Raw genomic sequence first — 17,539 nt, forward strand, 5'->3', positions numbered from 1 at the left:
AGGTCTCGGCAATATTATTAGCCAACATAAAGGAGGAAGCAGCAACTGTGCCAATCCGCCAAAGGTTGAAAGAAACAGATATAGCAGACCAACTATTTGAACTTGCCAGAATCATAGAAAAATCCTATGAAGAACTAGGAAGAGATAGTTTGGGTGGGAAACCAGTGAAACCCCAACTAACTGAAAATCCTGAAAAGGTATTTATTAAAAATAATCTAAACACTCCAAAAAAGAGCTGGGATGGAAATAAACAATCCACTCCCAAAGAAAAAAGATTCCAGTCCAGAGGAAGGTCTCCTCGGCGGAGAGAAAGATCTCCGGACCAACGACACAAGTCTCCCCAGAGGGAGCCCTCTGAGAAAAAATACAACCTTAGAAATAGGGATAATTTGAAGAAACCTGATAGATATCAAGATATTGATACACGTCCCTCTTGATCTTTTCAGACTTCCTCGCAGAAATCGGAAAGAAGAGGACGGTCAGAACACAGGGAAGAGCACATCAAGTCCAAAGACAAAGAACCTGCTCATCAAAGTAAAAAGTTACAATTTCCAAAGAAGAAGGTAGCCAGTATTAAAGTAATCAAACATGCCGAGAAAACTGAGGACACAGCTGAAAAACGGAGAGTGGGCTCAGACAATGCTAGACAGCGCAGCAGAAGTGAGCATAGCTCGCAAGATCCAGATGAATCATCTGGAGACAGTGGACACGAATGAATACATTCAAGTGGAAACTGCAGATACCAGAGTTAGCAAACCTCATAAAATATATGAAATAACATTGCGTATAGAGGGAGATAAGACTAGGAAAATAAGGGGTCTATTTTGGGATAATCTCTCAAAAGGCTATGACATCCTTCTAGCTGAAAGAGACTGGCCACCGGAGTTTGTCAGGGAGTGCCCTGATGGCGAAGAAATGATTAGGCCTGCCTTCTCAAATCATATTCCAATACATAAAAAATATACACTTGCAAGAAAGTGGGCAGTAGCCCAGGCTCCTGCATTATATAAAAATCATGTGGGATGGGATGAGGACTCTCCTCCTCACAAAGTCCAGTTAAAATCTCAACCAACTGCACAGAGGCAGTACCCAATTAAGCAAGAAGCTAAAAAACAAGTCAGGGAGATCTTAGATCAACTTGAATACCAGGGGGTGATTGAAACTTGCACCTCACAAATGAACAATCCTTTGTTTCCTGTCTCCAAGCCAGACGATTCATATCGTCTAGTTTTGGACTACAAACACCTAAACTCATGTTGCAAGACCTTTGCAGTACAAAACTCACACAGTGCAGCACTAATGAATAGCATAGTGCGCAAAAAATACAAAACAACATTAGACATCTCTAATGGATTCTTTTGTCAAAATATAGCACCAGAAAGCAGATATTTGACTCCGTTCTCAATAAACGGCTCGCAGAAAAATATCTGTCGTTTGCCACAGGGGTTCAAGAACAGCCCAGGATTATTCTCAGCGAGAGTAACAGAGTTACTACAAATATATGATGAGGCATTATCTTATGTCGATGACATCTTTCTAACAGATGATGACTTGGATACTCACTTGAAAAGAGTGAACACCATAATACTTGGGTTCGCAGTAGAGGGTTACAAATTCAACTTCAAAAAGTCAAGAATTGCCCATCTAACTGGCCTGTTTTTAGGATATGAATTATCAAGTGAAGGCAAAAGCCTGGCTGACAATTTCCTAGAGAAATCTGCTGTAATCCAAGCACCAAGAACGCTGAAAAACTTACAATCAATTCTAGGTTTCCTGAATTTCGGAAGAACTTACATAATAAATTACGCAGAGAGGGTTAAACCTCTCTATGACTTAATAAGACCAGATTTAAAAAAAATCAATTGGACTCAAAAACACACAGAAATTTTGAGATCATTACAAACAGACATGTTAACTAAAACAAAACTGCAAACACGTGATAACACACGCAACCTTGTGATTCGAGTCATCCCTGGAAGATGCGGATTCACATACCTAACCTCTAATGAGGGAGAAACTGTACCAATAGCATACAAATCACATTTGTACACTAAAGCTGAAATGAAATTTAGCCCAACAGAAAAAATTCTAACCGCGGTACAGACTGCTGTAGCGAAAGAAAGAGCCCTAGCACAAGGTAAACGAATAATCATCGTTACACCAATACCAGCCCTAGAGGCGGTAACAAAGGCAAGCATTCCGAATGCTAAAGCACTACATCCGAGATGGATACAGTGGGCTAATTCTCTTGCTGCAACAGACGTGGTATACGAATTTGATCCTAATTTAAAAACACAAGAATTTCTCCAATATGAATTTGAAAGTCCTCTGCCGACCGAAATCCTGCCTCTTGAACATTACGGCTGTATAATATATACAGACGGATCAGCACAACCCGCAGTTGGGGGTAAACATGCTTACAGTGCTGCGTGCGCGATTGTTAAAGGTCGCTGGCACGGAGGAAAATTTAGACCACTAGTCACTAAAACGCAATCCCTAGGAGATTGTACAGCTCAGCGAGCTGAACTACTAGCATTTAAGATGGCGCTTGAAAATACCGATCGCGAATTCCCCGCACTCATAGTGTGCGATTCATATTATTGCGTTTAGTCTTACAATGAATACTTGCAGACCTGGGTTCAGAACGGTTTTAAAGATGCAAAAGGTGGCACAATCAAGCATAAAACGCTGTGGGAACAAGTAGTTCTTTTACAAAAAGAACTACAAAAGACTCACGTAATACATACACTGAGTCATCAACGTGATGGCGTTCACGTTGCAGGGAATTCATTGGCTGATGAGGCCGCGAAGGCAGCTGTGCAAACGGCTTCCGTAGCTGCCATCACCCGGTCAAAAACAAAAATAGATAGCGAAATATTACAAGCTGTCAGCGCTACAGTAAAAGATGCGATAGAAACACTCCCGAAAGGCTTTCCAGTAAAGTACTCATACATAACTGATGCGAATAACGTTCCATTTGCTCGAATCCCTGGAGTGGGGGATAGGGCAATTCCAAACATGGAATATAGGTTAGGACTCATTATAGCGGCACACGAAGGGCTTGCTTCTGTACATGCTGGTGTTTCAGCCACAGTATCATTATTAAAACAGAGATACTGGTGGCCACAAATGAGAAGACAAACCAGGAACTATGTTCTAGAATGTGAAATATGTCAACGAATGAAGGTATCAACCGTGAAACGACCAGCACAGACGCCCCTTCTAATCTCAGATAAACCATTAGCATGTGTTTATCTGGACCACTGCGGTCCCTTACAAAGGGACGGTAACTATAAATATATCATGGTCGCAGTGGATTCATGCACGAGATTCATTTGGATGTGGCCCCAGCGCTCGGCTGACGCCAGAACTGTTATAAAAGATTTGCGAGTCTTTATCGGCACATACGCAATTGGCATGCTACATTCTGACCAGGGTCCTGCTTTTAGCTCTCGAGCTTATAGGGAGGCCATGACCAGCATGGGCATTGCATTGCGGTGCTCTTGTCCCTTTCATCCTGAGGGAAACGGAATTGTGGAAAGAAAAAACCGTGACATAAAGCAATCTATAACGGCAAAGGTATTAGGTTCGGGAGCTGGGTGGGTCAAACATTTAATAAGTGTCCAACGTAGTCTTAATAATCTGCCAAGAAATTCTCTAAGAGGTCTCAGTCCGTAAGAATTATTGTTTGGGACTAGAATGTTAATCCAGGACCTCGATAGTCAAACTTCAGTGGTGAAAGAAAAATGCTTTGATATCAAAGATCGTTTGGCTATTTTACAGGACTTAAATGAAAAAAGAAAAGACCTGAGCAACATAAAGTTGAAACAACAGCCAACAACCACTGAAGAGAAACCACCTGTCCCAGCAAGGCCTGTCTGGATTCCAAAAATCGGGGATCTGGTCAGAGAGAAGATCGCGGTAAAGAAGGAATTTGGGCCTTCTTACAGAAAAGCAGTACCTGTCTTGTCTATCAACGGGACAAGATCAGTAGTATTACCGCCCCTTGCTGGTAAAAAGGAGAACCGAGTTGTATCCATCGACCTGGTTAAACCACAATCATGTGGCTGATAACAAGTAGTAGGCCAAGTGGACTCCCAAGAAGTAGTAGAACACCAAAGTTTGCTACAAATACAGAGGTTCAAACTGAGAGACTAATCACATTTGATAAATCTACAGTGAATCAACAAGGACTATGCAACAAAGCCATGGAACTTAAACCTCTTGAAACCCAAATCAAAATCTTACATCAAGAAACACCAATCTACAATGATGTAACCACTGACTATGCTAATGAAACAAAGCAAATTCCAAAAGCAAAAAGGAATCCAGAAGCAATTGAAACAATTGAAAGAACAGCATCAGGCTACTTCATCAACTTCGATGAGGATAAAAGCGAACCTGGGGAACAGCCAACAACAAAATCTTTTAAAGACAAAGCAAAGGAACTCTTTCATCAACTAAAAGAAACCTATCTGATTTCTCCATGGATTGAAATTTGGGTGGCACTAGGTGTATTCATCCTCATACTTTGGCTCATCATGGTACTATGCTTGGGACATTTTATTGAAGGAAAATATGTTACTATGGACACAGCAAGTCAGAAAATCAACTTGGTCCTGAAACCACACAAGTCTTCACACATCGAGAAAAGAGAACTTTCTTCAGTAAACTTCACAGCCAATCCTATACCCGGTGGGGTAGCATTGGACAAAACTGATTACGAAATCTATGGTCCGGTTGAGCTCCTGAAGTATCCTCATCAATTCAAGATTTCATTGAGTGACTTTGTAAAACCAAGCACATTCGCTGATGATTGGGACTTTGAAAGTATTAATGATATGATGTCAGATATAGTGATGTCAGCTAAATTTACAGAACATGATTATTTACAGGGTTCATCTAATTATGACCAGATGTATGGTTACAACCACTATGGTCACCATTATCTGCATAAATCTGCTCAGCCTAGAAATGTTTTTAATTATAAACAATGGGAACATTGTGCTACTCCGCCAAAAGGCAGTTCAAAAACATTTTATGAAAAATGTTCTTATTTCTCAGGGTTTAACACAAGTGATGCAGAAATGTTTTATTTTAAATTGTTAAATAAGACAGGAATGAAAACCATGCTTACAAACACAAATGTAATCTATTCAGAGACATTTTTTGAAAAAATGAAAACATTCGGTTTTGATTTCTGGAACAAAAATATTGAAACGAAGACGATCTGGGGTACAAGAGATTGGCAAGTGCAAGGTATAGAATCATTATTTAGAGCCTGCGTGATCCCAGAACAAATTATATTTTTGAATGATACAATTCAACAGACAACCTGTCTTGGCCTAGTCAAAATTAAAGACTTGAACAAACCGTCTATTCCAAAACCAACACCTGACAGTAATAGCACTACAAATGTTGAGATAGACGTATCCCATATTTTAAACCAAAACAGAACACATCCTGATTGGAAAAAATGGTTGATCTGGCCCACAGACACAAATAACTGTCAAGATAGATTCCTGAACAAAATACAGGGGTTCACATTGACCAGGCCAGACCCTAGATACTCCCAGAGACAACATCCAGGGATTATAACAACTTACAGTGTAGGGAAACTCTGCCTCGAATGGCTACAAACATCAATACTGGTTGAAATTAGGCAAACTTGACTTTACTTAAAGAAGGTGCTGACTTGCGTGATTTCATTATGGGACCACGCAAACAGCGTCAAAAAAGTTTCATAGCGGCCTCTATATATGCAGCTTACAACGAAGCTTGGAAAGAAACTCAAATTGAGACAGCGGAGAGAATACGGGAAATTGACCGTGTTAATTTGGAAAAATCACTTTCTGTTGTGGACAATGGGTTAATGGCTCTGTCTTCCAGAATATATTCACTGGACAGTATTGTATCTTCTGCAATCGATATAATAGAGCAAGACTTACTGATGTTGCAACACGGTCAGTCCCAATTGCGTTCTATTGTACAGCTTGGCTGGACGTTACAAAATCTGCGTTCAGGCTACGTGCCCTGGCGTTTAATCAATACAACGTCATTATTCAGTATCTTTAACCTTACTGATACACAAATCAGCTTGGCACAAAAGGGTGCAGATTATACAATTCTGAGCATTGAAAAACTTGAGAGATTACCATTGACAATGTCAGAACGACCTGTCATTGAATGGATAATACACGGAATCATAACTATTCCAATAACAACTTTCCAGTTTCGATACTGCCAAAAATATATACAGGCAGGCCAGTATGAAAGGTTGGGTAAAGGATACATTAAGTCAACATGGAACCTACCTTATACACACACTTGTTACAGTAATAAAGGACAGAGTGTATTTCTTAGTGGTAATAATTGTGAAAAATCACTAAGTGGTATACTTCTGTGTCAGGGTATAAGTTTACATGGGGCCTGTGAGGGGACTTCAAATAACCTTTCATGTCACCAGCTCGGCACACCTGCAACGCAAATAGAACCATTCTTTAGAAGGCTTTCTAACGGGAGCTACATTCTAATTGTGGATCACAGATGTTGTGGCTTGCTGCCAGGAAAACCTTATCTCATAAGCGTGAGCTCCATGGTCATTTGCTGTGAACGAGTATTGTTCCCGAATGACACTCCAGACAGGGAGGGAAGAATTTGGCCCAGTTTGAAAATCTCTTCTATTCGAATTGATACTTTAAGCAGAATGAAGACTGTGCTCCTACAGACGCCAACCCATTTGACGTCATCAAAAGAAACGTATGATCTTCAAGTTGCAAGGACAATGGGTGAGATGCATGCATTATTATCAACAAATTGCCCCCTACACTTCGCAGAAATGCTAAGCGAAATCTTAAATAGTTCTGATACAAATGGTATCGCGAGTGTATTTAAGACCGTTTTTTCGGGACTGTTAACCCAATTCAAAGCAGTCCTGGGTATTTTTCCTAATTTCGTCCATTCCGTCTTTGGCGGACTTCCACTCCTGTTGGGACTAGTAGCAGGCATCCTATTTTTGCTACTCTTGCTTCGTTATGGCAAGCCATGTCACAGACAAGACTCCAGCAACAATGGAAGAAACGATCCTAGCTATACGCTACCGGGACCGCATAACTAAAGTCCTTGGATTAGCCCGGCTACGAGATCTGAATATGACCTGGTTTCTTTCATTCAGACCCATGTGGCAGAATTGTGTTATGCCTGTATTAAGGTGCATGCTATGCGGCGAAGAATTCGTGTTGGACACTGTCTTACACTACAATCAGAAGTACCATTGGATGCAGATACTTTGTTGGGTCCAGTGAAGGCTCATGCATTGTGCTGTCCCCAGCGGCTACCTATACTGATGACGGCATTCGTGGAGACTTCACCACTACGATTGATGGGTAGTGAAGTACAAGATGAAAGCAGCATCAATCAGGTACGACCTTCTGTGAGCAATGCTGATCGAAACATCACTGAAAGCGAACATGCTCATGACTGCATGGTAGCGACATTTTCCAACTTGGTCGAACTTTCACCAGAAGCGGTAGACTGTTTTTTCGAGAGTCTGTCTGAAATGATGTTTTCACCAGAACAGAGAGAATGACTTTAAACAAAATTGCACACAGCGTTCCCTGAACTCTGAATTTGGCCTTCAGCTTTGTGAAAACAAAGCGACTGTGAACTATTTTTTCTCTTCTCCCCTGACAAACTGGAACTTTTTCAAATCCAAAAATGTTTCCCTTTTTGCACTTATCTTCTGCTTAAAGTAAAACTATACTTAGAGAACAGAGCTTCTATTTTTAGGAACTCTAGAGACAATACATTACCTCAACCTCTAGCTTATTTGCAAGTAATTGTATTTATATGTGATGAAGTGGTCTCGCACTTTTCTTCTGTATTAAGAGCCATTTCATGTGTAATTTTCGCAAATCATTCATGCCGTTATAATATGTGCATCTCCTTTTTGAATGATTACACTGCTTGAATGCATACAGTACCTATACTCATTTCGTGTATTTCGCATAAGCCATTTTTCAAATACAAAAAATGTATTTTGGGGTGGTTAGGTATACACATGCACTATTAGTTATGTTTACTATTGCTTAGGTTAGTAAATATGTACATTAATGCGTGGAGTGGGTGTAGTATGTTTATCTAGGGACCTATATCGATACTCCTATTTCTGACCCTTGTCCGGTTAATAAATCACTGATATCCATACAAAGGCACAGAAACCCGTTTTCAGATTAAGTCATAGCGCATGCTGTCACATTAAGCAAGCACTATTCCTCCAGCCCCCTAGAAAGCACACCGAGTTCTCAAAACAAACCAAACCACCAGCAGACCTGGGAAATCCCCCGCAGCTATTGTTTTGATTTCGTTCGAGAACTCCTGTAAAGAATGTAAGAACGACCAGTTCTTATGACATTCTTACTGACGTCTTATGTCCATCCTTACGTCAAACTCGGCTCCTTTCAGGTATAAATATACCGACGCTGCCCTAAGCAATGACACGGTGGTGATGAGCTTGGAGCAGCGCTACTTGCCGGAGAGCCCAGCTGATGCAGGAAGCCCACGGACACTGCCCCTCCCTATTTGACGCGCTGAGAGAGACGCTGTCTTTTCTCCTGCCGAGAAATCCAGCCTCCGGCGTTTCCGGCTTGCCCTCGCGGGTAACTGGGATACCGAGTCCTGAGAGAGAGATACCAGCCCTCCTGCCTTCTAAATCCCAGGTACTGAACTGACTAACCCCTTACAGAGAATTCTTGAGTCAGATTCTTGGCAAAACAAACTTAACTTAAACTGCTACTTATTTACTCCCGCCCACGTATTAGGCTTAGGTCAGGTACACTGGGGTAGGCGTAGTTAGAAGCACCAGTTGAGTACGATTAGTCAATGTATATATGTATGTATATCTTTTATCCATTTTAAAGTATCATATGGCTAAGAAACCATATCAATGCTTTTACAGTATTATTTTATAATCCTGCTTTTACTGTATGCACTTTACTTAACTATAAGTATTGCAATAATAGCGATTCATTTCTCTTGTATGAGAAAAGAGACTGATCAATAAATAACACCTTTTATTGAACACGCCCGTCTCTTCCTTTTCTCTACAATCTGGTGGAACTAAGTATGCACGTATTGACTGAGTAAAATAGTTGCCTTTTTTTTCACAGGACTCTAGAGATATACTCTTGATTAGGGAGAGCAAAGTTGTCATGTTCTATGGTTGTCAGAAACTAAATCCCTTCTTGTCTATCCAGAGAGGTTAAACTCCTCCTGGCCTATTCGAGAAAGTTTCTAGCGAACTCTGAGCTAGCTGGCACATAAAACTTTAAGTCTAATATCGTCAGTAGAAGACCTAGTTAACCTCTGTCCTACGTCTATACTATTGAAGGTATTATTCCAATGCGAAGAGCCTATTGGGATAATAGGAACTACACTACATGGTTTGTACAGTTATTAAGGATCTGTTCTCTCATTATAAGATTGTACAATCCTGTATAGTCTGAAACTTTACTTCCCTGCAACCAACCCTCCAGAGCCTTAGTGGCACAATCAACAAAATCAGTCCAGTCTTGAGTCTGTGCTTTTTGGGTGTCTCTGAACAACAACCTGTATTGATCAGTGGTTTGGCCAAACCCTTCAATAAGAGCACTCTTCAAGACAGAGTAGTTTTTAGCATCCTCAGGTCTAACTGTGAGGAGCTTATCTCTCCCTTTCTCAGAAAAGGAGAGCCACAAGATTGCTGCCCACTGATCTGAAGGGACCTGCTGTACCATGCAGGCCCTCTCCAGAGCAGTTATCCATTTGTGGATGTCATCCCCATCTCTGTAGGGGGACACAATCTTACTCAGGTTTCTATTATCATAGGACCTGTCCTTATCTCTTGGGATAATGCTGCCACCAGTGGGAGTCTCCCCACTTAACTTTTCCTCTCTTGCAAGAGCTAGTCTAGCTTGAGCCAGGGCTAATTCCTCTCTTTCTATTTGGAGATTAACTGCTCTCATCCTGGCTCTATGCTCTTTTCTTTCAGGGGAAGTCATTCCTCTCTGTGATTCTCTTGAGGCACTAGAAATGTGAGAATCCCTGGAAGGGCTTCTCTCTCTCCTATTGCCTGGGAGAATCCTGTTATGTACTCTGGGAAGGGGCTGGCCCTCTCCATTTCCATGTAGGTCCAAGTTGGCCCGGCTCAGCCTTCCAACTGGTACCTGGCTAACCCCTTGATCCACATCTGAATCTTCACCATTTGATTCTGGGTCTGCCTCCTCATTTTCTACTTCTGGGGAGGTGTTCTCAGTATCTGGGGGGGGGGTTCACTCCATCTCCTGATCCTGAGGGGACTGTTCTGCCTTGCTCAAGGTCATCCTTCTCTAGGATGGCTATCATGATAGGAATGGTAGGGTTATGACCCTTTCTCAGCTTCCTTGCAGTGCACAAGGCACTCAAGTCTCTATGGCTGAATCTGTCATAGTCTGAGGTTGCCTGTGGAGGGTCAACCACCACAGGTAGAGAGCTGGGAGCTTCACCTGTGGCAGACATGACTCTAGTGTGGTGTAAGTGATGCACCTACCTACACTAAGTGTTTTCCTACTGTACCTTACTAGTGAGTTGTAGTCAGGGTGTGCTAAGCCCTTCTACCTACAACTACTAAGTTCAGTAGAACTTAAATATGCTAAGCTTTGTTTATATGTACCTAGGTACTTAATGTGATCTTTCAATTTGATATAAAGATTGCAAAGGTAAAACAACAGCAAGCTCAAATCCGTACCGCTGCTCACCAATGTGAGAAGTTGGCCTGATGTATGATGTCCACAGTTCTGTGGGCACCCTGTATCAGTCCAAACAATCCCTTATGGTGGTGGTTGTAAGTCAACCTTATAGACAAGCTATCCTAGTGGTAGCATGGACTAAGCAGCCTTAAAGGCTTAACTCAAGAGGACATGTGAAGGCAGCTGTTTTACCATATGCAATCCTGTAACACCAAATGAAAGGACACCACACAAGTTATATATTATAAAAATATATGTATTTATTCTCAGAATAATCCCCACTACTCTTTATGAGCAATGAAGCACAAGCGTTTAAACAAAGTCACAATATAACATATACAAGTTGCACGTTTTTGGATGAGGCCGGTGGCCACTCAAACCATATATCAAAAAAGTGGTATAACAATCACTAATCGATCGGGGGTAAGGCCTAGGGCCTTGGGAATCGCTTGGACTACAGTGCACTAACGATGGTTAGGACGGGAGTAGCCCGTGGGATTCTGGTGCAGTGCAGAAAGCACAAGCATGCACCAATGTAAAGTCAATGGTGCGTAAAAGTTATCGTTTTACAGATTAAAGAGTCTTCCGACTGGACTAGGACTACTAAACTTTACAGTTAGGCACTAGAGGTGTGTACCAGTGTAAGAACACCGGCGCTAGTAAGTTACCTCACCGACAGGAAGCGGGTGCATAGGTGCCAAAGTGTGTCGGCTTTCATCACGCAGTTCGATGGTGCCTGAGGATGAAGATGCTGCAGGCGTCCAGGAGAGAAGTGTCCGGTGCGATCCAAGGGTGGATCGAAGTTGATGGGTACCTGAAAGCAGAGGGGACAGAGTCTGGGTCACGAGTCAGTGACCAGGGAGGAACCAGGAAGGAACCAGGCAATGTCGGGCGCAATCAGGTCGATGTCAGGTGCCTTGTCTCCGCTGCCACGTGGACTCTGGGGCACCGAGGATGTCCTGGAGTAGATCACAAGCTGTACCACAAAGGCTCTCGCTGTCGGCGGTGTCGGCTTCCGGATCGTAGTCAACAAACCTTGGCAAAAGCAACCCACGCAGGATTCGAAGAAGGCTTAACACTTGGACCAGCAAGGTCAGAGCGGGGGCTCCCTTTCAGGGAAGCGAGGGCCAGTCTGGAGCAACCAGACTAGCTGTGTAAAGTTGAAGGTTCGTCAGTTCTGGGGCCACTAGCCAACGGGCAAGCAACGGGACCAACGCGTCAAGCAGAAAAATGCCAAAGGGCTCTACGCAGCACTCGTCAAGTGTGGAGGGGTGAGCTTCGGTGCAAAAGCTGCTCGGGGCTGGAGCTTCTTAGACTCTAATGCACAGCTTCAAGGAAGCCTCGAGTGCTGCACGGTCAGCGCTTTGTGGTTTTTCCAAGATGGCCGCTCCCACGCTTCAGGTCACCTCCACGGGTCTCAGCTTTGCATAGACTGTGGATAGGGCTGTAGGAAGGCAGGATCGCTGGCTCTTGTTGAACTCTGTTGCTCAAGTTCCGGCGGGAACTGCAACAAAGCAAATGTTGAGGTGCTGGATGGTGCCTGTTTGCACAGGGTGGTAACTCCTTGACCACAAGGGAGATTCTTCAGTCTTCTACGTCGAGTAGGATGTTGAAGGGTCCAGAGTTTCATTTCATAAGTTTCAGTCAGGATAATCTGATGTGCATTGGCACTGCTCCCACCTATATTCCAAATCTGGGGGCTGGATTACCTGCTAGGTCCCTCCTATGGGTGGGACCCAGGAACGGGGTGGTTACACCCCTTTCCCTTTGTCCAGCTTCCCACCAGGACTGGGACTGGAGAGTCCCAGAACCGGTTTGGCTGGCATTTGCCCGGGGACACCTTGTGCGCCCCAGGCAGTGTCTAGTTTCTTTCAACCCTCCTTGCTACAATCCACTATCCCTGTCTGGGGTGATGTGACACCTCCCTGTGACAGGAGATCCTTTGATCAACCCTCCTCTGTCGACTTTCGGTCAGCAGCAGGGGAGCAGACTCGTGTCTGTGGCAGCAGCATCCATTTTGTGATGCTGGGGATCTGGTTTGGATTAACCGCATTACCAGTAAGTAACATGTCTTCCCCTCCTAGAGGGGTGGGACGCTGCCCCCATCGTCAGAATCGTCAAGGGGGTAGCATTCCACGTTGTATGACACCAAACACGACATGTTTTGATAAAGCCAAACCGGAGTTGCAATAACCGTAAGGATTATAATGCACTTAAGAGTATATGGTATGGCAGTATCATTGGAACAGCTATAGGGAAATGGTCCCGCAAGCTGCAGACAGGCTCAGCTCATGCTAGAGCACCATTTCACATAAAACCAAGCTCTCTGCCTCCAGGATTGTTAAGGCCTGCCATAGGATTGGCTGATAGGTTTACATGTGTCCAAATATAGGTTTAGGCATAGGTATACTATACCTAAGCAAGGGGTGATTACACCACCTTGCCCCAGCTGAGTGATCAGCCAGTTGTGTCAATTTAAGAACCAGCCTGGGGTGGCAAAAGCTATGCTTCAGCCCCTGATAGGCCTTGGATGCTCCTATGCCCTGGGCACCTATAGTGCACTGTACAGGGGCTGACAAGGAGTCCTGTACCAATTTGGTTATGTACCTATAGTACATATCTGTGAATTTAGAGAGAGAACAGCAGGCTGTGGGTCTGATTAGCAGGCCCACAGCCACATAATGTCGAAAACCAGTGAAGCAAAAAGTAGAAATTGGGGTGACCATAGGATAGCAGACCCTACTCTCCTACACCCACACAAGATCATCTGCAGGTGATGAATCAGAACAGCCCCACACAAGATCATCTGCAGGTGATGAATCGGAACAGCCCCACACAAGATCATCCACAGGTGATGAATCGGAACAGCCCCACACAAGATCATCTGCAGGTGATGAATCGGCAGAGCCCCACACAAGATCATCTGCAGGTGATGAATCGGAACAGCCCCACACAAAATCATCTATAAATGATGAGTTCTGCACAGCCCCACACAAGATAATCTGCAGGTGATGAATCGGCAGAGCCCCTCACAAGATCATCTGCAGGTGATGAATCGGATCAGCCCCACACAAGATCATCCACAGGTGATGAATCGGAACAGCCCCACACAAGATCATCTGCAGGTGATGAATCGGCAGAGCCCCACACAAGATCATCTGCAGGTGATGAATCGGCAGAGCCCCACACAAGATCATCTGCAGGTGATGAATCGGAACAGCCCCACACAAGATCATCCACAGGGAATGAATCAGAACAGCCCCACACAAGATCATCTGCAGGTGATGAATCGGCAGAGCCCCACACAAGATCATCTGCAGGTGATGAATCGGAACAGCCCCACACACGATCATCTATAAATGATGAGTTCTGCACAGCCCCACACAAGATCACCTGCAGGTGATGAATCGGCAGAGCCCCTCACAAGATCATCTGCAGGTGATGAATCGGCAGAGCCCCACACAAGATCATCTGCAGGTGATGAATCGGCACAGCCCCACACAAGATCATCTGCAGGTGATGAATCGGCACAGCCCCACACAAGATCATCTGCAGGTGATGAATCGGTAGAGCCCCACACAGGATCATCTGCAGGTGATGAATCGGCAGAGCCCCACACAAGATCATCTGCTGGTGATGAATCGGAACAGCCCCACACAAGATCATCCACAGGGGATGAATCAGAACAGCCCCACACAAGATCATCTGCAGGTGATGAATCGGCAGAGCCCCACACAAGATCATCTGCAGGTGATGAATCGGAACAGCCCCACACAAGATCATCCACAGGGGATGAATCAGAACAGCCCCACACAAGATCACCTGCAGGTGATGAATCGGCAGAGCCCCACACAAGATCATCTGCAGGTGATGAATCGGCACAGCCCCACACAAGATCATCTGCAGGTGATGAATCGGCAGAGCCCCACACAAGATCATCTGCAGGTGATGAATCGTCAGAGCCCCACACAAGATCATCTGCAGGTGTTAAATCGGAACAGCCCTGCATTAGATCATCTATAGATGATCTGCTCTCAAATGTCTCACTCAAGATCATCTGTAGGTGACAGGCTCTGCTCAGCCCCACACAAGATTACCTATACATAATGAGCTCAGCAAAACCCCACACAAGATCATATATAGATGATCTGCTCTCAAATGTCTCACACAAGATCATCTGTAGGTGACAAGCTCTGCACAGCCCACACAATATTATCTACAAGCCCACACAGGTACATTTATAGGTGATGAGTTTGGCACCCTCCAGTGCAAGGATATCCATAGGTGATGAGTTCCACACAGTGTAGAGTTCTGCAGGGCCCCCATTTCTAGATCCTTAGCTCACCAAATCAGACACAGCTGCCCATCGCTAGATATGTATCCTACTTATGTATGACCAGGTATAGAAAGCACACATGGCTAGAGCTATAGGGCATCGGGTTCTGCATATCCTGCACAGGCATATCCATAGGTGACTAGTCATACAAAGCACATACAGGTAGATTTGTAGGGATGAGTGTTGCACAAACTTCAGAGGGTATATCCCTATATTATCAGTCACACACCACCCACAGATATAGAAGTTTTAGTAATGAGCTTAACGCAGCCTGCACAGGAAGATGCTGGGCTGACCGGTCCTATTCTGCTTCACACAGCTAGTTCTGCATAAGATGAATTCTGCACAGCCTACACAAATAAACCCCGCAGGGGACCAGTCATACAGACACTATAGGGTCTGATGTATTGATAATGAGCTCAGCACAGCCCTCACAGGCAGGTCTAGAGCTGACCTTTCATACATAGCTACTCCTGTAGTTGATGATTTCTGCACAGCCTACACAATATAATGCACAGGTGGCCAGTCATACAGACACTACAGGGTGAAATATATAGGTGATGCACTCAGCACCTCCCTCACTAGTAGATTCAGAGGTGACTTTTCATACTCAACTTCACACAGCCAGTTCTGTAGTTGATTATTTCTGCATACCATACACAAATATATCCACAGGCGACCAGTCATGCAAACACTATAGAGTTCGATCTGTAGGGGATGAGTTCATCACAGACATCACTGGCAGGTCCAGAGCTGACCTTTCATACATAGCTAGTCCTGTAGTTGACAATTTCTGCACAGCCTATACAATATTACCCACAGGTGGCCAGTCATACAGACACTATAGTGTAAAATTGAATGGTGATATGTTCAGCACATCCCTCACTAGTAGATTCAGAGCTGACCGACCGTTCATGTACAGCTTCACACAGCCAGTTCTGTAGTTGATGATTTCTGCATAGGAAATATACAAATATAACCCAGAGCATACCAGTCATACAGGCATGATAGGTTAAAATCTATAGGTGATGTGTTCAGCACTGGAAACTTATGGTGACAGAGCGCTATAAAAAATTCCATTAAGATAAGATAAGAGCACTGCCCTCACTGGCAGATCCAGAGCTGACCTTTCATGCACAGCTTGTCCAGTAGTTGATGAATATTCCACAACCGCACATGTATATCCATAGGTGATTGGTCAGTCATGCAAAGACTACAGGGTTACATATATAAGTGATAAGTTCTGCAGAGCTCCACAGGTTGATCTACAGCAGATATGTGATAAAGTGTCTGCACAGGTTTCTATAGGTGATGAAATCTGCCTAGCGTCTACAGGTGGATCCATAGGTGACCAGTCATACACAGTCCCACACAGGATGACATGTTAGTGAGCAGTCATACATAGCCAAGCACGGGTGACTCTAAAGGAGATGAACTCTTCCCATCCCACATACATGCTACATTAGGTGTTCAGATCTGCCCAGCACACATATGCACTTCTGTAATTTAACTTCTATAGGCAGTCCCCCTGGGTAGAGTCATACCATACAATCTGGTGAGCACCCTTACCTGTCCCAAAGAGGAGGACTGCAGCCAGGATGGAGAACACCACAGCCTTCATCACTTCAAGACGAAGCAGCACAAATCTGATCAAATATGTGTGGTGTCTGTGACAGGGTTCTGAGTGAGGTCAGTAAAGGGTCCTGCTTGTGTGGTGTCTCTGGAAGGGTTCTGAGTGAGGTCAGTATAGGGTCCTTCCTGTGTGGGGTCTGTGGCAGGGTTCTGAGTGATGTCAGTATGGGTTGCTTCTTGTGTGGTGTCTGTGGCAGGGTTCTGAGTGAGGTCAGTATAGGGTCCTTCCTGTGTGGGGTCTGTGGCAGGGTTGTGAGTGAGGTCAGTATGGAGTCCTTCTTGTGTGGTGTCTCTGGAAGGGTTCAGAGTGAGGTCAGTATGGGGTCCTGCTTGTGTGGTGTCTGTGGCAGGGTTCTGAGTGAGGTCAATATGGAGTCCTGCTTGTGTGGTGTCAGTGGCAGGGTTCTGAGTGAGGTCAGTATGGGGCCCTTCTCGTGTGATGTCCTAGTGTGATGGCTTCCAATCTGCTAGGATACCTGGCTGGTGTCTCTGAGTCACTGGGTTTATATAGCAACTGATGTAGAAATGAGGAGGGTGGTGAAATATGTTCCTGTGAACCACTTTGATGGGCTTTCCTTTGAAAGATGTGCTTTCGTTGAAACACTTCCTCATCTCAAACGTGTCCCTGCCCAGCCGACAAAGGAATTCATAGTTTAATTAGTAGAACAGAAAGGCTGCCGTAATGAGCAGGTGAATCACAGCAAAGAAGGCGAGGCAGACTCTGATGTCTGCATGAACTCAGCAGTTAAAAGGCACTTTATTGCACCTCTTCTTTAAAAGACCTTCAGGCTGGTCCACGGTGAACAGG

The 17,539-nt window shown here is 44.3% G+C and overlaps 1 protein-coding gene across 1 annotated transcript in view; it reads right to left on the reverse strand.

Annotated features, from left to right (window-relative positions):
* Window positions 1-17,228, reverse strand: part of LOC144828294 (uncharacterized) — a 124,357-nt gene extending 107,129 nt beyond the window's left edge. Inside the window, exon 1 of the mRNA XM_078686374.1 lies at window positions 16,669-17,228. Coding sequence (XP_078542500.1) covers window positions 16,669-16,720 — 52 coding nt within the window. The 5' untranslated portion in view covers window positions 16,721-17,228. The remainder of the gene's footprint in view (window positions 1-16,668) is intronic.
* Window positions 17,229-17,539: the final 311 nt, after the last annotated feature.

This window comes from Lissotriton helveticus, chromosome 4_1 (assembly GCF_964261635.1).
Source record: "Lissotriton helveticus chromosome 4_1, aLisHel1.1, whole genome shotgun sequence".
Taxonomy (NCBI): domain Eukaryota; kingdom Metazoa; phylum Chordata; class Amphibia; order Caudata; family Salamandridae; genus Lissotriton; species Lissotriton helveticus.